This window comes from Sceloporus occidentalis, unplaced genomic scaffold (assembly GCF_023333645.1).
Source record: "Sceloporus occidentalis isolate IW3139 unplaced genomic scaffold, rSceOcc1.0.p SCAF_2, whole genome shotgun sequence".
NCBI classification, from domain to species: Eukaryota; Metazoa; Chordata; class Lepidosauria; order Squamata; family Phrynosomatidae; genus Sceloporus; species Sceloporus occidentalis.
In genome coordinates, this window is record NW_028316982.1 from 180,404,051 (window position 1) to 180,430,778 (window position 26,728).

The 26,728-nt window shown below is 42.3% G+C and overlaps 1 protein-coding gene across 4 annotated transcripts in view; it reads right to left on the reverse strand.

The window, feature by feature from the left end:
* ARHGAP6 (Rho GTPase activating protein 6) overlaps window positions 1-26,728 on the reverse strand; it is a 298,619-nt gene that overhangs the window by 142,020 nt on the left and 129,871 nt on the right. Inside the window, exon 1 of one of the 4 annotated variants that reach the window (XM_089511605.1) lies at window positions 8,659-8,815. The exons of the other annotated variants lie outside the window; for them this stretch is intronic. Coding sequence (XP_089367731.1) covers window positions 8,659-8,760 — 102 coding nt within the window. The 5' untranslated portion in view covers window positions 8,761-8,815. Of the gene's footprint in view, window positions 1-8,658; window positions 8,816-26,728 lie in introns of those variants that run through there. 4 annotated transcript variants of the gene reach the window in all.

Sequence of the window (26,728 nt, forward strand, 5' to 3'; positions counted from 1 at the left end):
ATCAATGTCGCCCTCGCATTGGCAACCACTACTTTCTCAGCACCCCAGGTCTCTGATGGACTCCCAATCCTGTGCTCTGCAGCACAGGAAACCACACCCCTCAGATCCAAGACCTATGCTGCCACCCCCTGGAAAGTTGTGACAGCACATCACCACCCTGAAAGAGGGAGAGAGGGTGGGGAGCCAGGAGAAAATGGCGATGAGCACTGAAGCTGCGGAGCCTAAATCTGTGGCTGGGAAGCAGGGGAGGTGCTGCCTCCCCAGCCTCCCAGCCAATTCCGGAGCATGCTGCCCCCGCCATCGGCCAATGGCTGGTCACTTCCGCTCCCAGAGGAGTGAGTTGAAGTCCAGCACCTGCCACCGACCCGGAAGTGGTGTAGCCAGCCCTGAATGCGGCACCTCCACTCCCAGGGATGCTGGGAGATGGAGTCCGATAGCCAGGCCAAAGCACCATTGGCTTCCAACAGCAGGGGCCTGGGCAGCCCGTGCTACTGCCATGGGGGAACCTGCCGGAATCGCCAGCCCAGCACTGCCCTTCGCCATCCCCAGCAACAGGACCGGCTCGGTAAGTCGGGCGGTCCCATCTCTAGGAATCTCTAGGTCCTCCAGCATGATTCTGCTGGAAGTTGACCTTAGAGTTGTGCTGGAGAACCTAGATGTTCCTAGAAAAAAATATTGCTCTAGGCATTTGTAGGTCCTCCAGCATGATTATATGACCAAGTTCTGGCAGATGTTGACCACAGAGTTGCAATGGAGTGCCTGGAGATTCCTAGAGAGGTGTTCTCTCATGTAAAAAGTACAGTGTTTTGTTTTTTGTTTTGTTTTGTTCTTTTGTATTTGCAGTTCTTCCACATTCACAGGGGTCCTGTGCCTCTAACCCCAGTGAATGTGCAAGGACTATTGCAATTGTTATTAAGCTAGTTGGGTTTATTCTACTATGCAGCTACAAAATGGACCCCCAATTAATATCTGAGGGTCAAGACAGACTGGCATAATACACCAGCTTGGGGGTGGTGTGGGGGCTTGGTATTTAGATGACGCCTGCCCCAATGATGCCTCCAAGCTGGTGTCATGCCGCCTGCCTGACCAGATGGTGGGCAGCACTGCAGCGGCACAGCATTTATACGCCACATGAGCACAGAAAAGGTGCCGCCTTGGCAGATAGAGCAGCTTTTTTCCCATCCCAAAATGGAGCGGCATTTTGCCACTTCTTTTTGGGCTGGAAAAATGCCGGATTGGGGCCGTGGCGTGTAGTTATTATTACTACTATTATTATGCTTTATTTATATAGTGCTGTAGATTTGGTTGCTGCTACCCCTTTAAGGCCATCTGTATCAGCCCAAAACTAATCTGAGATCTCAGATTAATGTCAAGTTCTTGTTGTCAAAAACAACTGTTCTATTTCACTTCAAGCAAACCAAGAGGAGGATATGGAGGGAGGAAGTACAATCAAAGGTGGCCGAGGCACACTCTCTGGGTGGAAAGAGTGAGAGAGCAGAGGAAAAGACTGAAGCCTATGCACTGAGAGTTCCTACACTCTTTCTGGGATGGCACAGCAGGGAGGACAAGATCAAAATCCGAAACACTTCTGGTCCCAAGCGTTTCAAATAAGGGAGTGTATGTCCCCACTACTACTCTGGCAAACAGTTTAATTCTATCATTTAGAAAATGTGGCAAGGAAACGGGCTGAGGAGTCCCTCTTTGGATACTGGGACCAATCCTCACCAAACCCCACTCAGTGAGAGAGAAAAAGATGAATAAGAAGCAAAAGTGACAAGCCTTGCCCTGAACCATTGCTGCCTTTTTTTTTTTTTTTTTTTTTTTTTTTGCATATCCTCTCTGGAAGCCCAGACAAGGGTGGTAAATAAATAAAGGAAGGTGCAGTTGCCATCTTCTCTTGCTCACCTGTACTCTTGTTCTGGACAACACAGCAAAGGTCTGTGGTCACAACCCCAAAATGGAGAAGTGACTGAAAGAAATGGCAGCTATTTTCTTGAACCATCACTCAGCTACTGACTTTCCTAGGCACACAGACTTCACATGTCCTGTGTTGCATGTATGTACATGACTTCAGGTTAGGCTAATGACTTAATGCCGATGCCATTTCAAAAGGTTTTCTTAAACAAGGAATACTCAAAGCAGTTTTGCCAGTTCCTTCGTCTCAAACATAGCCTACAGCAGCACATGGTTTTCATTGGCAGTTTCCCACCCAAGTAATAACCAGGACTGCCCCTGCTTAACTTGCAAGATCAGTTTTTCCCACGTGGTACTGCAAAGTAATGGAAGATGGTATTTAGGTTGCTGGTCTTCAACCTCAATGAGAAGGAATGGTGTGTACAGGCCAAGCACCAGCAGCCATTGCCCTGCCATCCCATTTACTCTGTTGAATTCAAACCTCCCATGGCCTGCTGCTCCTCTTCAGCAGTAGTAAACTGAGGCTCAGTGCCTACAGCCTCCACCTCCTTGTTTTAGGAATAGCAGATACCTACAGTGTATATAGACACTGGTAGTTTTGCAAGTACCATGTACAGCAACAAATCACTGACTCATTCCAACTTCCTGACAATCTATTCCTGACCAAAATATCATGAATAGTGAAAACATTTAACGTCAGTTCTGAAAAACTGAGTATAATCAGTTCACAAGATCTGTATTACACGTTGAGTCTCTCTTATCCAGAATTGTGAAATCCAAAACATCCCCAAAGTCCAATTTTTTTCCATGGGTAGCTTGAGATAGTGACACTTCTGCTTTCTGATAGTTTAATACACACAAACTTTGTTTCATGCATAAAACTATTAAAAATATTGTAAGGTGGACATGCAACATAAATGACATTTGTGTTTAGACTTGGGTCCCATCTTCAAGATCTCACATTATGTACATACAGTTGGCCCTGCTTATCTACAGATTCAACCATCCACAGCTTGAAAATATTTTAAAAATATGTATTCCAAAAAGGACGCCTTGATTTTGCCATTTTATTTAAGGGGCACCATTTTACTATGCCGCTATATTTAATGGGACTTGAGCTTCTATGGATTTTGTCATCCACGGAGGGGAGGGATCCTGAAACCAAAACCCAGTGGATATCAAGGGCCCACTGTATTTGTAAATGCAGGCATTCCAAAGTCCAATAAATAAATAAATAAAAATCCCAAACACTTCTGGTCCCAAGAATTTCAAATAAGGTAGACTCAACCTGTAGGATTATTTGTAGTGGTGTAAAAAGTAAGTTTCTGTTCATGACAAACCACTCCAGATTATTCATAACTGTTCTAGGAAAAATGTACGAGAGAATTATACAAATGATAGCCTTGCCAAAGATGGCCCCCAGAAAACAAAGGATAGCAGGGCAAAGAACAACAAAATCAATCAAAACACAAAAATAAAAACAATTGGAAAAGAAGGACCACAAACGAGCAGTGTTTGGTTTTGCTTCTTTTGCTCTTTGAGACCCCATTCCCACTGGGCTATAAAGCAAATCTAGAATCGGATTATAGGAACATCGTTCCCATTTGAATTCACGTTCGATCCTTGTTTAAGGAAAAGCATTCCCATTTGAATTCGTGTTCGATCCTACTTTGATCGATTTCTCCAACGAATCAGTGGTGCATAACCCAGGTTATCCTGACACCACTTTTCCAGAGGTTTTTTTTAGCAGCTGCCATGTCGGATCCGGGGCAAAGTGATGGGAATGACAGGGTGTCTGAATCGGTATTTTAGGAGGGGAGGAGCAATGTTCAAGGGACTGTCCCGGGGGTGTCACCCGCTTTGTTCTCTTTCCTGCATTCCCGGCGCCATTTCCTCCCATTTGCGTAGCCTTTCCCCCGGTGGAGCTGGAAGCAGGGCAAGGCGATCGCGTCTGTAGACAAATTAATTTTTTTTAAAAAAAAATTAAGCTTTCGATCACCTAGGCGCTCTGTCAGGTGTCCGATCATTGCAAATTGCTCCATTGGCCTCCAAACGTGGTAAGCACATGAAGCCCTCCTTCCAACTCCCCTTCTCCACACAGATCGATGTGTGAGGAGACACACTGCACACCCTTTTTATAACTATTATTTCTTCTTTTTCCTTTTTCTGTTTTTGCTGAGCGCCTTAGCGCTCCAGCGTGTGAGCGGCTATCACAATGACTAGCCACTCAGGCGCTTCAGCGATCCATTGACCACAACCCCTCCCCCACAGAAAAACAGGTTTGAAAGATGCAAATGGGAACAGGGAACAAAAATAGCCCGTGTCAAAATGCATCGAAGCAACTGATGTCACTGTGACGTCTAATCACCTAAGCTTGACTGACAGCTTTAAAAAAAGGAAAAAATGGTTTCAGACAGGCAACGGGAACGGGGAACAAAAAAGTCTGCGTCAAAATACAATGGAGAAATATCAATGGGAACGAGAACATGGGTCAAGAAAAAACGAGTCCATTTGCTCCCTTCTGTAATGGGAACGATGCACATGATTCGAATATGACTCGGGAACTCGTTCCGAGTCCAACTTGCAGCAAGATTAATCGCTTTATAGCCCAGTGGGAATGAGGCCTGAGATACCTTCCCCTCCCCAGAATGAAGATCTTTCAGGGTATCTGAAATGAAAGCCACCAAAATCCCTCCAGCAAATAAGGTTTCTCTAACTAATGTAGCACATGAGCAATTTATTTATCCATTATGTCAGTGATCAGCCATATTACTGCTACCATTTTATTATCATATTCACATATGCACATATATTGTGGTAAATCTGATTGCAAACACTTATATTATTCACTGTATAAATTGGAATAGGACTGTGCATATCAAATGTAGTGTATTCATAAAGCTGTTCCAGTTTAAATAGAATGACCACTATAACAGAGCAAGCAAATTATTCCACGTTACATAGAAATACTTTTTTTATATTTAAAAAGTGAGTTGCAACTGAAGACTTCTACAGATGCAGTTTCTTCTTGTATCTAAAGGGATAGCTGTATATATAAGTGACATTTATACAGATCACTTTAAGATCACTTATACAGATATTGCTCCTTGAGGGTCACACAAATGCACTCATCTCTCAAGAACAGAGAGAGCAGTCCATCTATGTGTATGTGCACACACAAACACAACATCACCCAGGTCTCCCCACTGTTCCTTCCAAGCTTCCTTTCCCCAGAATTACAACTCTTTCTTTACTCCTCATTCAACCATCTACACATTCACTTGCTCAGATATACTTCCCAGATTTCCACAGACACACAGCCTCTTCCCTTACATGTTGTCTGCATGATCCTACCCAGCCTTCAGAATATGCAGATTTTTATTAAGTCAAAATCAGGTAGATTTCTTGGCAAATTAAGGTAGATTTGGATTGGATTTAGAGAACTGTCATTCTGTCCTCAGCATTTCCTCAGAATTCTGCTGAAAACACCTCTCTTAACATCTAGTTTGGAGAAAAAATAGGATGACGTGCAGTTCCAGAAGAAAGCAGTCTGTTCACCTCTATTTATTTGCATGCTATTGAATCAGAGTGCCTCCTTGCCTTTCATGTTACCCTTCCTTGGCTGGGTGCTGCCTCTAAAACTTCCCAATTATTTCAGCCTTTGGAGAATTGAGATTGTGACTCATAAGAATATACAAACAATTCTGCTTGATTGGAGAAAGGGTCTCTCTCACTTGGCCTTTTAGCTGTTACTCTTTCTGTCCCAGCACACACATTCACCACTTCCTCATGCATCCGCTCATTCACAGATACTCTGCACTTGATCTCTTTCACACACAGCCTCTTCTCTTACAGCTTCTCTTTGACAGCCCAGGACTGCTCCCATGTATGAGGAGGTGTTGGAAGGGACTTAAACCTATCCACCACGCAAATACCTAAATCTCAGTACTATTCCCACAAGGATGGCTTTAAAAACTAACCTCAAGGGAGGATAACATGGGGAGAGAGAGGTTCATGGAGCAAACAGCTGGGAACAGGGATTTTCCCCACACTCCCATGTGAGGACCTCAATCTAGACCAGACCTTCCCTGTTTACTTTTGAGCAACATGATTCCAACTTATTCCTCCGCTCTGCTTTCAGCCATCTTTTGCTCCTCTCAAACAACCCCAAGGCTCCCCAACATCCACACCACTGCAGTGCTTCCAGAACCACGGGTGGATTAAAAGCTTTGTACACACATTTTAAAGAGGGAATGCTTTCAAAAGGTTCAGGGGGATTTTTTTTAATGTCCAGGAATGGGATTTCCATGGAGCAAAAAGAGGAGGTTTTCAGACATCCAATACGGTAAGGAAATGTAGTGAAATGGCTCTACTTGGGTTGGATCAAAACCAAGGAAGACCTCCTCAGCACACAGGGAAGCAAGCTCCTTCCCTTGAAATTTGCCACAGACCATCAAACCAATGTTGGCCTACCTAGTACCACTATTTCCAGTGGCACTCCATGTCCAAGCCCCCTAAAAATGCCATCCTTAAAGTTGCCATAATTCGGAAACGACTTGAAGGCACACAACAGCAACAATCACAGATGCAGGCAAAGGACTCATAGCCTGAAGGTAATTCCTGGTCTTCTGTGTGCTTCCAATCCCAGTTGTGCTATGCCTACTATGTTTCCTTGGTGGATGGGACACAAAATTCATTTGTGTTTCATGTCTACCTCAAACACAATTCCCCAAGCGCTGGAGAGCTCTTCTTTGGTCTTCTGATCCAAATTGTGTCATGCCTACTGGTGGATGGGATGCATGAATGCCTTCTCTCTTTCTCCATGGAAATATCATTCCTGGATGTTAAAAAGTCAATCCAATCAGCCCTACAGTTGTGGGCAAGGAAGCAACAGAAATGAGTCTCAACACTTCAGCAAATTCCAAGAGATTTTCAATGTATCAAGATATAAATATCAGGGTGACCAGATGTCCTCACCACAAAGGAGGACAAGGCACTGCAAAATGTCAGACCTCCAAGAAAAATGGAGGACATTAAAAAATAAAAGCTAAAAACACTCATATAAATACCAATTTGTGCTCCTTAGTCATGCTCAACATGGAGGACATTTTTAAATTCTTCCTGGACAGAAGGTTGAAATGTTGGACATGTTGGAAAAGGAGGAGGTCTAGTCACTCTGTATAAAGATAGATGTGAGAGCCAGTGTGGTGTTGAAGTTTGAGAGTTGGATTATGGGTCTGGAGAGCAGGGTTCAAATTCCTGCTTAGCTACAGAAATCCACTGAGTGTCCTTGGGCAAGTCACACTCTCTCAGCTTCAGAGGACAGCAATGGCAAACCTCCTCTCAAGAAACCTGCCAAGAAAACTCTGTGATAGGGTTGCCATTAGTCGGAAAGGACTCAAAGGCACACGAAACACACGTACATGAAGACAAACAGAAAACATGCTTGGGCTGCATCCACACTTGGGAAATAACCCTGTTTGACACCACTTTAACTCTTGGCCCCACAACAAACTTCAACTCCCAGAATTCCATAGCAAAGAGCCAGATAAAGAGTTAAAGTGGTGCCAAACAGGGTTATTTCCCCAGTGTGGATGCAGCCTTGGAAGGAGCTCAAAGGAAATGCTGGGAAGTGGGCCAGGCAGAAAGGCCCCTCCATCATCCCACCCCAAGTCAGAGAAACCCCAATTTGAAAGGGCCGAGGGGGCCCTCTGGTCTCCCTTGCTGGCTCTTGTGTTGCCCCAGCCCACTCCTGCACGGGGGGGGGGGGGGAGAGAGACCAGGCGTCCTCCTTTTCCCGGACCTGTCCTACATTTCAGCTTTCTGTCCAGGAGGGATTCCAAAACCTCTTCTGTTGTGAGCATTCCTGAGAAGGAAGCTTCTTTTCCTTTGCTCGTGTCCTCCATTTTGCGATGCCTTGTCCTCCTTTGCGGTGATGGCCTCTGGTCAGCCTGGCCCCTTGCAGGGAGAGAGGTTCAGAATAGAGGACCTTTTGGAACTCCTCCTGAACAGAAGACGGAGACGGAGGGCGGATCGTGGGGGAAAGGAGGACGCCTGAATGTAGGACCTTCAAGACAAATACAATGTCAAGAAAGACTGAAAAGCCCGCTAAAGATGTATAAAAGCCATGCTCCTTAGGCATGCTCCAAAACCTTTGGAGATTCCTCCTGGAAAGAAGGCTGAAAGGTAGGAAACAGGAGGACAAGCGGCCCCCCTGAATGTAGGGCACTGGAGGAAAAGGTAGGACACAGCCAAAGACAGGCTGGGAACGCTCCGAGCAATGTCAATCCGCGCTTTCTCCCTCAGGCTGAACATGGAGGACACCGTGGGATGCCTCCCGGACAAAAGCACTCCTATCAGTGGAAATCCTTGGTTTTTTAGTTAGTGATGCTCCAAATGGAGGACACGTCCTAGAAAAAGGGGGGGCATTCACCCTGAATATAGGACATTCCAGAAAATGGAGGACGGGTCCAAAGCCTTGCCCCCTGAGACAAAAAAAGTAGGACCTAAGCAAAGAAAGGCTAAAAAACCTCCCCTATCAATGTCAATCCATGTTTTGTTTTGTTTTGTTTTAGTCATGCTCCGAATGGAGGAGGCGGTGGGAAGGCCTCCTGGACAGGAGGCTGGAATGGGGAAAAGGAGGACGAAGGTGGCCCTGAAAGTAGGACACTCGGAGGAGGAATGGAGGACGGGACCCCAGAAACAAGACCCAGAAGAGAGAAAGAGAGAGAAGGATGCTCTTACCGCGTAGTAGAGGGAGTGCTTGGCGTTCAGGAGCACTAGGTCTCCCAGGGAGGGCGGGGGAGGTGGGGGGCAGCCCCCGAGGTCCCCCCGGCGTTGCAGCATGGCTCCCTGGCCTCTCGGCAGCCCTCCTTTCCCTCCTTGGCTCTCTCTCTCTCTCTCTCTCTCAAAGCCTCCCAAAGGCTGCTGCCTCCAAAAGCAAGAGGGGGAAGCAGCAGCAGCAGCAGCAGCTCATGCTGCTCCTTCTTCTTCTCCAGCGGCAGAGGCAGCCTCCTCTCTGCAGCCAGAAGGCGGGGCCTTGTGTGCCTCTGTGTGTGTCTGTTGTGTGTGTGTGTGTGTGTGTGTGTTGTGTGTGTGTTTTGGTGGGGAGTTGCTGCCACCAAAGAGCCTGAAGCAGGACTTTTCTCATCTCTCTTGAGCTGCCCCGAGGTATTGACTTTTCTATACCGCTTTCCAGGTGAACCCAGTGCACTCTCTCCAGATGCATTACAGTATGTCACACTCTCTCAGCCTCAGAGGATGCCTCCCCCAGGGTCACCTTCAGTGGAGTCACTCATGGCCTCACCCCCCCCCCCCTTCATTTACCTCCTCCTTCTCTCATGTCACACCACACAGGATCCTTAGCTGTGGGGTTTGGCACTAAGGTCACTCCTAAGGCCTATATGGACCTTATCACACGGGGCACTTACTGTGCTGTAATCGTGGCCCAAATGCTTCAGAAGCGCAGAGGTGGGATTGCTGATCACGCTTCTGAAGTGTCACTGAAGCGCACCCCACTCCATCGACGAATCATTCGTGGAGCACCATTTCTGTAATGCCGTGCAAAAACAAAAAGGCTGCTCCACGAATGCTTTGACAACAGAAGAACAGCAAAGTGCCTCCATGATGCTTCAAAAGCGCAACCGGCGATCCCACCTCCGCACTTCTGAAGCGTTTGGGCCACAATTCCAGTGCAGTAAGTGCCTCGTGTGATAAGGGCCTAGGACTTTATCACAGAGACCTATGTGCTTCCCTCCCGAAAATGGTTAAAGTGTTGGCATCCCAGGAAAGCAAGCCAATTCGCTAATGCTTATCACTCATGGAGCACAAGGGGTTAAAAGCACATCAATTAGGAAAGAATGTGGGTCGAAAGCAAATTTGGGTTTCAGAGGGATGAGGACAAATCCCTGTTGCTAGCTCAGAAATAACTTTTTTGCACATGCTCCAAACTGTCATTTCCACATGCTCCAGAGAGGGAAGGGAAATTGGGGAGGAAAATCCTCTTTGCCCCAGAAGCTGTTTCAGAGGAAGGAAGACTGAGGTTTCCCTTTGCAAACTCCCTTAAAACCTCACACACACACACACACACACACTCTAGAGAGAAAGAGGAGGTGGTTGGTCCAAAAACCTGTCTGATTTCAGCAAGGGCTGAAACTCCCAGATGCCCTCCTTTTCCAGGACATATCCTCCATTTCTTCCTTCTGTACAGGAGGAATTCCAAAATGTCCTCTCTCTTATTCTCCCACCAGCTGTTCCCTGCTGCAGGAAGAGGAGAGCAGCCACATGAGGGAAAGAGTTTTGTGTGTTGTGTGTGTGTATCCTTTTAAGAACAAGGATGCCTCCTCTCCTTGGCACAGCAAAGAGCCCTGGGAAATCTGGGAACAGGGAGAATCAGGGACATGGTTTTCAGACTGCTGCAATTACGTGAAGAAAGCAAATTCATGAATAAACTGGAAATGAAAACATGATATTTTTGTGAAAATGCTTATTTCCTGATTCACCTCACTTTCTGTCTGGAGTCTGACCGGTTTGTGCTCAGTGTTGTCTGAAAAGCAATTGCGAAATTGTCCCTAATGCCCTGGATGACCCTGCATTGTGACCAGTTTAAACCTCCCATTTTCCCCGTGTGAAAACGTCCCCAATTCCCACATATACCACTGAATCAGTATGTGGAGAGATCTTGTAGCACCTTTGAGACTAACTGAAAGAAAGAAATTGGCAGCATGAGCCTTCGTAGACTTGGGTCTACTTGTAAGGCTAATAGTTGTGACGTAAAACAACTAGAAAAATTAAAATGATAGCTTCAAATTACAGCATCATGCACCCAGACCACATGGATTAACATACACATAGTAAAGATTTGGTTAAAATGTGATGCTTTTAAAGAAAAAAAATAACATTTTGAAATTTGAAATTTTAATTTTAGAAAATTCTGAGGCCTCTCCTTTCTCCTCCCAATGAGCTTCACCCCCCATAAACACACACCATCTCTTAAAGCATTTTAAAGGGAGGCAGGTGAATGCCACAGCGTCTTTCTGCCAAAAGGTAGATGTTTTGGGAACAGTGGTGTCACCCCCCCCCCCCTTTTTTTTGAGTGTCACCTGGTGCGGTTCACACCCCTCACCCCCCCAAGTGAGCCACAGCCTCTTAAACTTGCCAAGAAAACCCCATGGTTTAAGTAAGGAAACAAGCTTGTTTCCTTATAGAAAGGGAACTTGGGCCATCTGTTATCATTGTTTTTCTGTGCCTTATGGCCACCCGATTAGGGGTTTTCTTGGCAAGTTTATTCAGAAGGGGGTTTGCCATGGCCTTCCTCAGAGGCTGAGTCCATTGCATGGTGACCCTATAGTTAATTTATGATGGGGTTTTCTTGGCAATTTTTACTCACAGGGTATTTTGTTTTTTGCCATGGCCATCCTCTGAGGCTGAGAGAGTGTGACTTTGCCCAAGGTCACCCAGTGGGTTTCCATAGCCCAGCTGGGTTTTGAACCCTGATCCTGCAGAGTCCTAATCCAGTGCTCAAACCACTACCCCACACCAACTTGGTCCATAGAGAGAGTCAATCTGTATTGTGTTTAGCATGGCTTTTCCTTCCTGCTGATGGCCTTGTCTTCACCACCACCTTTGAGAAAATGGGAGGACATTACCAAAGGAAAGCACCAAACACTCCTATAAATGTAAATTCATGCTTCTTAGGCATGCTCAAAATGGAGGACATTTTGGAATCCTCCTGAAGGTTAAAATGGAGGACATGTCCAGAAAAAGGAGGACATCCAGTCATTCTGAATGTGAGAAATTCAAGAAAAATAGAGGATGTAACCAAAGAAAAGCTACAAGTACTTAATATAAAACCATCCTTAGTCAGGCTCAAAAGGGAGGACATTTTAGAATTCTTCCTGGACAGGAGGTTGAAATGTTGGGAATGTCCTGAAAAAGTGGGATGTCTGGTCACCCTGAATGTAGGGCATGACCAAAGAAAAGCTATTAAAAAAAAACCTCATATAATAAATATAGATTAAGGCTTCTTAGTCATGCTCAAAATGGACAGCATTTTGGAATTCCTCCTGGACAGAAGGTTAAAATGCAGGCCGTGTCCTGGAAAAGGAGGGCCTCTTGTCATGCTGAATGTTGGGCCTTTGAGAAGAAAATATAGGATATGCGCAAATAAAAGTAAAAACAATCATATAAATAGACTCATGCTTCTTAGTCATGTTGAAAATGGAGGACATTTTGGAATTCCTCCTGGACAGAAGGTTGAAATGTAGGATGTGTCCTTCATCCTCTCTTGTATTCCTTCTTGTGCCACAAAACAAAAAGGTGCTCATTCTGTTTTAGAGGCCTATGAAATCCTCCACCTCCCTCCACTCCCGATAAGGATTTAGCAATAGGGATGATAAAGCTCCTCCAATAATAACTGTGTTCGTCTTTAAGGTGCCACAAAGGGTTACACTCTTTGTTATTATTTGCTACAACAGATGCCAAAGGCTAGCCCTTCAGAGATTAATTTTCTGGGATTACATTGACAATTTTTTTTCTTGAATACAGAGTGCTCTTTAACCACTGCAACAAGAGGACATAATTTCATGAAAATGAAGTTTTTCTTTGGGATGCAACTCAAGAGCTGAAACCTGCAGAATTCCCACTATGATATTTTCATTTTTAATCCATGAATGCTTAAGTACCATTAAATACATTGGCATGACAAAAAAGTGTCCCTTATATAAAATGGCAAAAACAAGATTTCTTTGGGAATTTATGTTATTTTTGAATATTTTCAAGCCATGGGTGTTTGAATCCATTGATAAAAGATCCATGGATACAGAAGACCAACTGTACTGATCTCTAAAGTCTATCTGTCTTTATGAAGTCAGAATTCACAGGCAAACAGAAGTATAGACAGAAACATGAGGCTTCAGAAATTACCAGGAAGGAGAAACTCAGACACTATTACTTTTGCAAGCACTAGTATTAGTCACAGTCATTAGGCTGGTGGGCAGCCTTTCATCTTGAAAAATATTAATAAGATTAATCATAAAAAGTGTATCATGTCTTTATTTTTCAAGTGTGTGGTGGGGACTTTGGCTGTATCTGTACTGCAGAAATAATCTGGTTTGACACCACTTTAACTGCCATGGCTCAATGTAACAGAATTATAGGGGTTGTAGCTTGTGAAGGCACAGCCATAGCAGTTAAAGTGGTATCAAACTGGATTGTTTCTGCAGTGTAGATGCAGCCTAAGAAACAGCATAAAGTGCCCAGCACATAATAAAACTAAAATTATCAGGAAATATGGATATAAGAATAGCTAAAAGAAATTCCTGATAAGTAAGAACAAATACTCTTTTTTGCTAGTAAGATAATGTAAAAATGAAGACATGCACCAATCGTATAATTTTGTTAGCTGTTTGTACCAGAAACAGAATTCTTATACTAGGGAAAACTCACACTAACATTCTTCTGTTGGGGAAAAAAAGAACTTGGTCAAGTTCCTTGTACAATAAAATGTTATTAATAAAAATATTTTTGATACAGGGTACACTTTGCACTAAGTTTAAAATTCTCCCATACATGCTTTTTCTGTTTTTATTATGTAGGATTTCATGATCTATGCCAACTTGATTCTTCAGAGTTCAGGGAAAGTTTTCCCATGCTTTTTTGGCTGCATGCATCACTGTCTTTAGAAGACTCAGATGTAGGTGTTCATGGGACCTTTACTCATCTTTTCTAAGACAATGCACCCTCTCTGGGAACATGTATATAAACAACCTCTCTTTAAAAAAATCCAGGCCTCTGACCTTTTGAAGAAGCAGAATTAAAGTTTGTGTTTATATTTGCCTCCTGCATGTTTCTCAAAACCAATCTGGAGCAAATGTTCACTTTTATTAGAAAGCTATGCTTCTAGTTGGTTGGAACTGACGGCGATTCTGTTGATGCCCTGACTAACATCTGGGATATTGATCTCTCCAGTGCTATACACAGTATCGCTCCCAAGTGTCCTTTCCGGCCTGCTTCCAATAAAAAGCCATGGTATATGGAAGATTTCAGGGCAAGGAAGCGGGCTGCGCAACGGCTAGAGCGCAAATGGCGGAGACATCAGCGCTTATCTGACAAGACACTCCTAGAGTCTCATTTGGAGGCCTATGGAGTGGCAATGGGTGCAGCTAAGAATGCGTTCTATGCTGCACGTATTGCGTCCGTGGAGTCACGTCCGGCAGAGCTGTTCAGGGTTGTGAGAGAGCTCACTCAATTGGCTCCCCCCCTGAACCCACTATTGGAGCCATGTAAAGCCTGCTGTGACGAGTTTAACAACTTCTTCGTGGATAAAATCTCTCGGCTAAGAGCTGATCTCGACGCTGTTATTGGGTCAGAATCGAGAGTAGAGGTGTCCAGAGCTTCTGTCGACTCTGGTGTACTGGATCAGTTTGAGTCTGTAAGTACCGAGGAGGTGGACAAGATCCTGGGTAGCGTTAGGAAGACAACGTGCTCTCTCGATCCCTGCCCTTCATGGCTGGCAGTTCAAGGGAGAATGGCGATAACTGAGATGCTGCGCCGAATTGTTAACTCATCTCTCAGGGAGGGCCGTTTACCATCTAGTTTAAAGACAGCCATTGTGAAACCTTTATTTAAAAAGCCCTCTCTCAACTCCCTAATTCGAAATAACTATCGGCCTGTCTCACTGCTGCCATTTTTAGGGAAGGTGATCGAGAGAGCGGTCGCCTCCCAGCTACAGAGGGTCTTGGAGGATACGGATTATCTGGACCCATTTCAAACCAGCTTCCGGGCAGGCTATGGGGTTGAGACTGTCATGGTCGCTTTAGTCGATGATCTCCGTCTGGGCATGGACAGGGGTAGCGTGTCCCTGTTAGTGCTCTTAGACATCTCTGCGGCCTTCGATACCATCGACCATGGTATCCTTCTGGATCGCCTGGGGGAGTTGGGTATTGGGGGCACTGCTTTGCAGTGGTTCCGTTCCTACCTCTCAGGTAGATCTCAGATGGTGGAGCTGGGGGACTGTCGCTCCGATAAGAGAGCCCTTACATCTGGGGTCCCTCAGGGAGCGATTTTGTCCCCTATGCTATTTAACATTTACATGAAGCCGCTGGGAGAGATCATCCGGAGACACGGGGCGCGGTGTTATCAGTATGCTGATGACACCCAAATAGTCTTCTCTGTGTCCCCGACTGATGCAGTGACTAGGGATGGCATCTCTCCGCTCAATGCCTGCTTGGAGTCGGTAATAGGCTGGATGAGGGAAAATAGACTCAGCCTGAATCCAGAGAAAACGGAAGTACTTGTGATAGGTTCCCCTCGTCCAGGGATGGAAATTTTTCCACCTGTCCTGAACGGGGTCACGCTCCCTGTAAAGGACACTGTTCACAGTCTGGGGGTGCTTCTGGACTCATCACTCCACCTAACCTCTCAGGTGGATGCGACAGTTAGAGGTGCCTGTTATCAGCTTCGGCTGATACGCCAGCTGCGACCCTATCTGGGCCGGGGGGACCTTGAAACAGTGGTACACGCACTGGTAACCTCTCGACTCGACTTCTGTAATGCGCTCTACATGGGGCAACCCTTGTACCAAACTCGGAAGCTTCAATTGGTTCAGAATATGGCAGCTAGACTGGTTACTGGCACCCCCAGAGCCAGTCAAATAACACCGGTATTGAAAGATCTACACTGGCTGCCAATTTGCTTCCGGGCGCAATACAAGGTGCTGGTTATAACCTATAAAGCCCTAAATGGCTTGGGCCCAGGGTACTTGGAGGACCGCCTCTCCCCATACAATCCGCCCCGCACTCTCCGGTCGGGTGGGAAACAGCTTTTGAGAGTTCCTGACACGAAATACGTGTTGTCTGCACATAGGGCTTTTTCTGCTTCGGCCCCGCAGGCTTGGAACTCTCTCCCTGACAAGCTCCGCTCAGCCCCCTCCCTGGAGTCTTTCAGGAAAAATCTAAAGACTCACCTTTTCCGTCTTGCTTTCCCCCATGTTCCTTAGTTCCACTCTTCTCCTTTTATGCTGCTGTAGTGTAATGGATGTCCTTGGTGCTATTAGTTTTAACTGTTTTAAAGATGATTGAATGATGGATATTTTATCGCTTGTATTTTACTGTTTAATACGGGGGGATTTCTTTTTATTGGAGTTTGCTGTTTTTGTATTATTAACTGATTGTAAACTGCTGTGATCATTGGAATAGCGGTATATATATAAAGATTCATTCATTCATTCATTCATAGTTGAAGCTTTAACTTAATTGTTTTTCATTTAATATATCATAATAATTAGTTCTAACTTCTTAGACATCTCACCTTCTAATCAATAAAAACATTCTCCAGCTACTCCATTAGAAATAAATGAACAACTCTCACTTTTCCCACCATTATTGCAAAGTTGGCAAAGAGAAGAACTTTCACACACACACACACACACACACACACACGCAGTTTCAGGATAACCAGTTTGAGAGATAATTCAGCAATCCAGCCACCAAACATGTTTTCAAGGAGATGCATATCATTTTCTAATCATTACATGGTTAGAAAATAGGTCTTTATTTATGAAGAGAAGAGGGAATGAATTCTTTCCACAGCTGTCATCTACATCAGCTGGGAAACTTCAAAAAACTGAGCATTTTGAATATCATGAACTCCTGCCTCACTTCTGTTCATGCTGTCTTAAGGAACATAAATCTGGCAGGAGAAAGTTGTCAAACTAACCTACTGGTTTTAATTCTCAGAGGTAATATGAATGAGTAATTTCCAAAGCAGTTAGCGGTCTTTCCAATGCTAGGCTAGGTTGTAAAATGTTACTGAGCTATTGTAAGGAAATCATTAACCTTAAACCCTTCTTCATTAACAAAGCTCAGAATTACACATTAAAGGTGCAATCCTACACTTGCTGAGCTAAGAGTAAATCCCTTCGGAAATAAGATTTATTTCTGGACAGACATGCATATGATTGTGCATTATTCCCTGCTTTTCTTCAATCTAGCACCTTATTTCAGTAAATATATTATACATTATTTTACAATAAAAGTAACTTTTGTTCAGTTTAAATTAGTAAAAGACTGAGAAGCTGATACTTGCAATCTAGAACAGAGACACAAAATGGGGGAAATTAATAATAATAGAATGCAGTCTAATAAAACACCTTACCAGAGGGAACATACAAACTGTGCACATTCAAAGTGATTTACCAGTACAATCCTGTGCATGTTTACTAGTCCTTTTAAAAGCAGAAATCCCTTTAAAGGTTATAAACATAGGTTACAAGTGAAAAACATACTCACTGAATGATGGTTTTAGGGTTATTTTTGTAAAAAGCCAGCAACAGAACATATAAAACTAGCAGTGGTTCCCCTTTGTGGAATAAAACTATAAAAACTATAAAACTAATAAAACTGAACTATAGTGAATAAAGCAAACACTTTTTTTAAAAAGCCAGAAAGATTAGACTCCACACCTCACTCCCAAAACAGCAATTTTGATTATGAAGGTTGTTGTCAATATTAATACTTTCCTTGAAATAGTAAGGTTCTTGGCATACCATAGTTACATTACTTTGCAAATTTGGAACCTATTGTACAGTAAATGACAGGTGAAGAAGCATAAATCTTTAAACATGCAGGTAAATGTCCTAGACAGGAGACGAATATACGAGAATAGAGGAAAAGGAAAGGGAAGCATGTATATTCATATGTTCAATTCCATCTGGTAGCTGTGTGATGAAGCCATTACAGACTGACTTTCTTGTATGGCTAACAAACATGCCAGTTCAGATGTCAAGATGCTGAATCACCCAAAAGGATTCAGGTGGTAGCCTCCATATCCATGCAAAACATTAATTTTAACTAAAAAGATTGTATGTACAGCGCTGTGTAAATTTACAGCGCTTCATAAATAAAGTTTAATAATAATACTAATAATAATAATAATAATTCTGTCATTCAATCTGTCAGCTATTTCAGGCTGTCTCAAAGTAGCCGTACAAATTCAACTGTGATACAACTATGGAAGAATCAGATAAAATCTACCATATAAGCATTCCCAGAGGTGAGCCCCTCTCTGACCCAGGAAGCCTCCTTTTAACCATTCATTAAGAAGCCAAGCCTTGGTCCAGGTCTAGGAGGTGGAGAAGAACTGCTGGACCTGATCCCATTCCCCACCACCACTCCCTTCTCCTTTTGTGTTGTGTCTTCTTAGATTGTAAGCCTGAGGGCAGGGAACCGTCTAACTAAAAGATTGTATGTACAGCACTGTGTAAATTTACAGTGCTATATAAATAAAGGATAATAATAATAATAATAATAATAATAATAAATGCAAGCAAAACATGATACAAACTTAAGGTAACCCGCAACCTTAACTCTGATTTAGTGAATATGGTTTTGAGCAAGAGCAATCGACAACTTTGCTAGGAAGAACTTAACAGGTGTTTCCAAAAGAAACCATTTCCAGGTCGATCCCCATATCTGCAGGACTGGTACCTGCAGTTTCACTTTCCCACATCTGAAAAAAATATGTTCTTTCTAGGCATTTTCTAGGTCCACCAGCATGATTCTATGGTATGTTTCTGGAAGAAGCTGACCACAGAATTGTGCAAGAGGACCTAGAAGTTCCTGGAAATGTGTCCATTCTAGGTATCTCTAGGCCCTCTAGTGCAACTCTGTGGTGACATTCTGCCAGAAGTTATTCATTTCAATAGGGTTTGCTATTATCTGCAGTTTTGTGATTCCATAGTGTGTCCAGGAAAGTAGCCACCATGGATACAGGAATCATGCTATGTTTTATTGTGTGCTCTTTCTATATTATTCAGACAAATAGTATCAAGAAATGCCAGGGCCCTTGAAGATTACTATATATACTCGTGCACAAGTCCACCTCATGTATAAGTCAAGGAAAGGTTTTAGGGCCAAAATCATGGATTTTGAAATGATCCGTGGATAAGTCAAAGGTAAAACTTGGGGGAGAAGAACATTTTAACATCGGTTTGAAAAGGAAGGAACTGGAGGGAAATGGGGTGTCACCTCTTTCACATTTGCATGCACACTTACACACTCCTGCCTCAGCAGTTCTTTCAGAAATCACTGCTGAGGCACAGAGAATGGGGCACTGAGGAGGTGCTTCTTTTAGGATCTTTCTGAGTTGTATTACTGTATTGACCCTTATATAAGTTGACACTTTAGGGTCAATTTTGGGGGCATAATTTTTTGACATATAGGTGGGTTACACTGCCAAAAAGTACGTGCTCGGCACGTACTAGGGTTAGGAAGAGGCGTCATTTCCGGACACCCCTAACCCTAGTACATGCCGAGCACGTACAAAATGGCAGCGCTCTACATGGGCGCCACCATTTTGACATAGTGAACACTTAGCGTCCGCATGTCTCGGCACCATTATGATGCTGCAAGTGCGCCAATGGCATGACATGGGCCAGCTTCCAGGTGCTCTGGCAGTGTAGCATTTAGATGCCACACACTGCTGGAATGCCACAAAGCCACAGTGGGGTGGGAAAAGCTGGCTTTTTGCTAGTGAAAAAAGGAGCAGCAATTTTCCACTTCTTTTTGTGCCAGAAAAAAAGCAGATTGGGGCCATGGCCCCAATCCAGCTCCTTCACGGCAATCTGTTCCACCGCTTAGTTGGATCTTTGTAAAAATTATTATAAGCCACTTTGAATCTCATTTTGGGCGAAAAGAGAGATATAAGTGCAATAAATCAATCAATAAATATGTAGAAGAAAAAGTAAAGATTATCTTTAACAGGTGGGAAAGACTTCTGATGGGCTTCAATGGCCTCCTTTTCATTACTTTATGTAATGAATCTATAACTGAAGTTACAACCAGTGAAAGGACATTTTCAGAATAATGTATCAAAGGTGTCCAATGTTGCCTGAGCAAAAACATGCAATCGATAAAAACAAATATGATGACTAGAATAAAAGCAGGATCTCAGATTTTCTTACCCATTTATCAAACATTCTCTCTCTCTTTCATATCAATATTAACAAAACCACAAATGTTATTTCAACGATATTATGACTAACTTAAGTTCAATATTATAAAACCATTATTAGTTGGTTTCAAAACACATTGCAACAGAGTAAGCTAGAATACAGAATATTTTGCCCTGACCTGATTTCTTTTACTGCAATATAACTTTTTGTAAGATGCCTTAGGAACCTGCTGAAAGCAGATAATAAAAACTTCAGTAAAGAAACAGAGAACCATTAGAGAGGCCTTGGACAAAATGGTTGAGAATTAAAAAGGAAAAGAAAAGAATAGACAACAAAAGAAAATAAGAGTGAAATGGCCCAGTTTTGAAGGCCATCTGAATGAGGAATTTATTATTATAAAGTCTCTTTTAAAACATTTCTCTACTATACTATTTTACAACTTTTAAGTCAGAGTTAGAGAGCCAATAGATAGAATAGATGTATTACAGATAGTTGTCCAGTAGATACAATCTATTACAGATACAGTAGTTGTCCAGTAAAAACAATATTAAGGAGATGTAGGAGAGTTTAATTTGAGATAGGGCTTTACTATGTTACCCACGTAAACTCACATCTATTCTCAGTTGTTCACCTGTTGAATTGGTAATAAATGTGACCTACCTCACAACATTATTCTGAGAAGACTCAGATATTTGTGCATTTTACAAACTGTGTGTGCTGTGTACCCAACAGTAATAGTTTCTGAGCTTATTAAGTTCTGCTGTTTTCTCACTCAACCATGAACCTTGATATTTGTAAAATAACAAAAGCTGTTTCCACTAAAGGAATGTATAAACAAACCCAATTTCCCAAGAAGAAAGTACTGTATAAATACAGTGTGTAGCTACATTCCCAAATGAGAACTGCAGACTTTACACAGAAGGCACCCTAATGTCAGGAAATCACCCATGGGATTTGCTGATAAGAAGCAAGAACCAAAAAATCCCGGTCAATAATGAAGAAAGCATAAAACCCACATTCAGCTGGGTTTTATACAACTTCCTAGGCAGCAAAATCATCCAGTAAGTGGTAGAACCAAATAAAAGCTGACTGATATCCCATGATATTGACAATATCTGTGCTAGCGTAAGAGTACTGTGCCAACTTAAATTGAAAAGTTACACTGTGATGAGTGCTATGGCGCCTTAATGATGAACATAGTTACTGCCAAGCATGGAGTTTCATAAGAAGCACCTATGTGTAAAGTACATAGTGATTAGGGATATACTGTTTACACATGGTTCAGCATTCTTATGCAAACTGAGATTAAAAGATAAAATGAACACATCCAGAGAACAGAGATATGATACATACACCAAGCTATAAGATTCTAATCAATTGAGACACAGATGATATTTGGGCAACTAACTTGATGTATTGTGGAGGGAATAAGGATTTATTTATTTTTTTAAAAGGTTGTTTAAGGATACCACCACACTGTATAAATAATGCAATTTGACACCACTTTAACTGCCATGGCTCCATCCTACAGAATCCTAGGATTTGTAGTTTTGTGAGTTATCAGCAGTCTTGGGCACAGAAACTTGAAGATCTTGTACAGTAAAACTACAAAGCCTGGGATTCCATAGGATGGAGTTTCAGCACTTAACGTGGCATCTAACAGCATTATTTCTACAGTGTAGATGCACCCTTAAATATACCTTCCAGACTGGACTAAATCATAAAACTGGGTCTCCATCAACAACAGACCCTCTTGGGAGTTCGGTAAACATCAACCTCATATGTCACTCTCCCATATTTAATTAGGGACCAAAGAAAGTGTTATTAGTACTCTCACCCTTAAACATGATCTCTTTGTTTTATAAACAAAAGAACTTGCATTGTGTGTGTGCTGACAATCACACTATCCAAAGATCTAAGTTGTGACCTACCTCACAACATTATTCTAAGAAGAAATTCTGTGTCTTCTTCTCAGAATAATGTTGTGAGGTGATCACATTTATTCCCATTCAACATATGAACAATAGAAATTAGCTTACTTGACAGCCTAAGGGAGTGTATGACACCACTGCTCCCCAGATGTCTGCTTTTGTGGCAGAAATTTGCTGTGGTGTCCAGCTGTGTTCCTATAAAACATAGTGCTCAGTGGAAAAGAAGGCACGAGTTGGGTGAGGTTCAATGGGCAGAGAAAGGAGAGGCCTTGGGTTTTTAATAATTTTTTGTATACTTTGAAAATTTTCTTTAAAAGCATGACATCTTACCAAATTTTCAATTTAAATCATGTGTAAATATGAATACATTTAGTATTCTATGTAAATATGTAAACTATGTAAATATGAATACATTTAGGCTGTGCATATGGTGTAATTTAATTTATGGTATAAAATATGGTATAATTTAAATTTTGCTACTTGTTTATGTCACAACTATTGCCATTGCATTCGGTGATATACAGAATTTACGATTTAGGAGTATCATTAGTACAAAAAACTTCAGTGAGTGAATGTAAATTTCATGTTTAGATTTCTTCATGCAATCTGGCAATCTGTCTGCATTCTTGCTGAGGATTCTGTATGGTGTGGTATGGAAGACATTCAATGGGGGATGACACCATGAGTTACTGCACCTGGTGACACCTAATGATGCCACTGTATGTAACTGGGTTGATTAATGGTGCAAAACAGTAAATTACGTAAGCAGGCTATTGTTCTTAAAATTGATGTTAAAAGTCATTAATTCTTTACTGAATACAATGGTAAAATTTAACTTGAGGAGAATCCCTAGCAAAGGGTGTTTTTTTTTCTTTTTTAAAAACACAACTAAATATAAACTCCTTGGAAAACTTTTTTCTTCCAAAAACAAAATGGCATTTTGGCCAGAGATAAGCACATGACAGGAATCTAGTTCCCACTGGCTTTAAGTCTTTCATTTTTCTTCACTCCCCTCTGAGTAATAAACTCAAGGGATAGTTGAGGGGGTGAGTATTTGAGGAAAGCCAGAATGCAGACTGACTGCCAGATTGCATGATGAAACCTAAGCTTTTTATAAATGAAATTTACATTCACTCACTGAAGTTTTCTAAGAGTATTGCTTTGCACAACTGTTGTAAAATATCTTAGGGAAAGGGAAGATTATTCTCTTTCTAATTCATCCTTCTGAGGTGATGAAATATTATAGAAAAAATGCTAAAAACATATTGGTGAAGGAAAGAAAATAGCAAACCTAGTTTCATTGTCCTATTTTAGACATTTCATTTTTACTGCCTTTGAAAAGCAACCTTTGTGTGAGCATCAAGCAGTCACAGAGTTAAATTAAAATCCAAATAGCATTCCAAGGATAGCAGGATAGAATGAAAGTAACCTCAGTATTGTTTTCTTAAAATCTCAAGTTGCCAACAAGGCAAAATGAAGTAATGCACTCTGTCAACATATAGCATGCTCCAAATGCATGGTCACTTATCCATGCAATTAGCAAAGTGCTTAAAAGAGAAACTACTTGAACAACTATGGGGAAAGTGTAGAATATGTTCTGCCATTGTGTATGGTTTTTTAAAAAAATCTTTTTAAAAGATTCCAGATGCTTTAGGAAAAACAACAACCATTCTAAAGCTGCAGCTTAGCTGAACACATTTCATCTTGCTTCTTGTTTATGTAATCCATTTTGGACTAGGGTGGATTTCAGTACTGATGAGTTTTAAAATGAATGAGCTAACTCTAAATGCTAAGAAAATAAATCAGTTTCTGTGCCACTTCTTTCCATCCCAGAAAGAATGCCTCTCTTCTCCTCAGAGTGAGATGGGTGGATAAGCTAGTACAGAACAGATTAAGGTGGTCATCACACATTTGCAAAGCTCTCCAAGAAGAGTGAAGTTTGCTGATCCAGACATCTTGGAGTTTATGGAGCCAGACTCATCACATAAGTTATTTCCACAGGACTCAGGTAAATACACACAGTATCTGTTTTGTTCAGGCAAGTGCATTTCATTTTCAAGAGAATATTCAGCCTTAAACTAAAATCTAAAGTGCATTCAATACATTTCTGTTAGCTTTTCCTTCAAATGAACTGTTCCATCCTACCCAGCACTACTTTTCCCTAAAAAATCATTGATAGACCAGTTCTTCCATGGTTAATAATTAACCACTCCCCTCACATCTTGGAAGCTAAGCAAGATCAGCCCTGATTAGTACTTGGGTGGGAGAGCACAAAGAATACCAGGTGCTGTAGGCTATGTTTCAGGAAGGAACTGGTAAAACCACCTCCAAGTATTCCTTGTCTTAAAAACTCTGTGAAATTCATGGGACTGCCATAAGCCAACAGGTGACTTGAAGGCACATACACATACAATTGGAGTCTGATTTAGAATTTTTGGAATGGGACAGAATATAATGTCACACCTTCCAAAACATTTCCATTTTTGTAACAGAAGTCTGTTGTTGTTGGAGTTTTTTTTGGGGGGGAGGAGGATTATTCAGAGATCAGTATTTAATGATTAAACACATACAACAAATATAATAAAAGTTACTGATAATTCCTAGGGAAGGTGGAGGAGCACATATCTACCCTCCACTTCAAACTGTAAATGGCCTGTTACAGACAGCCAAAATAAAGCTGCTTCAAGTCACAGTGGAGGTATGTTGTTTCAATGATGCATGCGTCCTAAGAGTCCAGAAGTCGCACCAAAGCCACACTCCAGCCCTAAGGACTGGAACGTGGCTTTGGTGCGGCTTCTGGACTCTTAGGACGCAGGCATCATTGAAACACCATACTTCCACTGTGACTCGAAGCAGCTTTACTTTGGCTGTCTGTAACAGGCCAATGTTTCCCAACTGTCATTTCATTGGCCTCTGAGGGAGAAAAGAGTAGCCAACATCTCCTGGACTTAATCTCTTCATCTTTTGCCATTTCCTTATGTGTCATGTCTTATTTACTTTGCAAGCCTGAGGGTAGAGAGCTGTCAAATTTGTATGCTGCCCTGGGAGATTCTTTTCGGCTGACGGGTGCGGTAAAAATGCTACAAACAAATAAACAAGCTACAAAACTATGTCCTGATCAGAGATGATACTGCGGGTTTCAAACAAACGTACACATTTAAATTAATTAAAATTAATTAATGTATTAGGTAGGTAAGTAACTCCAAGATGCACGACCCTTTGTTTTGTTGTTGTTCTGTGCCTTCAAGTTGTTTGCAACTTATGGTGACACTAAGGAAAACCTGTTGTGGGGTTTTCTTGGCAGGTTTCTTCAAAAGGTGTTTTCCATTGCCATCACCTGAGGCTGAGAGAGCATAACTTGCCCACAGTCACCCAGTGGGTTTGCATGGCTGAGCTGGGATTCAAACCCTGGTTTCCAGAGTCATAATCCAACGCTCATCCTAGTACCCCTTTAGTATGTAGATTTCACAGTCTTGCAGCTATGGCACTAACAGGCATATGCACATCTTCTCTTATTATAAATGCAAGCACCTATATAAACATAAACGAAAGAAGCTGCTTGATTTACAGATTTACAGATATTTTAACCAAATAATAAAGGTCTCAAAGGCATTTCATTGTGTTGCTGGTGATGCTTTACAGCAAAGAATAACTTATGCAGTATAGTCCCCTCTGGGACACCTGCAGTTAAGACCTTTAAAGACCTTAGGAACTGTCACAGGAGTCTGAAGGATATTCTCTGAGAAGACTGTTAGAGGGGTTTTTTTATTCCCTCCCAAGGGAGACCTGGTCAAAGAAATCCAACATTAAAGATCTGAAGGAAAAAAGAGACTTGGAAATTAAAAACAAAACAAAACACCTCAAGAAGAATAGCAGCCTTCTAGGAGCACACAATATTATTGATCCAGCAACAACTTCAGAGCCAGAAAAGCCTTTATTTCTAAGGTGGGATACAGACCGCCCAAAAAGGGCAGTCTATCCGTGCCTTGTTTTGCTGTGTGAGAGAGCCATAGCAGACAAACTACACAGCTCCCTTGTGAAGCAAAAAGAACCCGCAAAAAGTGGGTTCTTTCTGTGGCACCATCATAATGATGCCAAGACATGTGGATGCTAGGCGTCCGTCATGTCAAAATGGTGGTGCCCGTGTGTACAGGGTGCCGCCATTTTGACACCCTCGTCACGTGCTAGAGGTGAGGCACATATGGGCGGTGCGTCCTCGGCCAACCCCTAGCATGTGACGAGGGCGCACTTTAGGCCCGTCTAGATCGGGACTTAGTTTAGTAGTGTGTGGTTAGAAACAATTGGGAAAGACTAACTGCTTACCTGTAGATACTGATTTGCTGGACTGTATCTCCTCATAATTTTTAAAGGTAACCTTAAAAGGAAGACTTATCAAAGTTATTTCTTTGCCTTCTCTTCATCTTTCACCCATTCCTTTGTAAAGTTATCCAAGGGGTTATTCAGACGTTCTTGTTTTTTTAGTGCGATGATGTAAATAATCTCACTTATGCATTCCAGGTTTGTTGTTCACACTATGAAGCCGCATCTGTGCGCATCACTGCAAGTTCTGTTGCTCACACATGCCAGCACTTAAATAAAGATAAGAGTCGATGCACAATTTTATCCCTGTTTATCCCAGGTCTATTTGCATCAGTTATTAATACAGCCAATGATACAAATCTTTTAGAAAAGTTTGGGGGGGAAACCTAGGATCAAGTGGGACTTTTGGCAGAACTTAATTGGATGCATTCAAAATGCACATGAACAACAAAGATTCAACCCAGATTCTACCTAGATTATTTTCACCGTCCGAATAACCCCCTGGTTAGGATTTTCCCATTCTGTTAAAGCCCCACCCAACACTCCTTTCCCTGGCATCAGGAGACTCTGGTATCCATTCCCCTATTCTAGCAGGAACCAATTTTGACCTGGT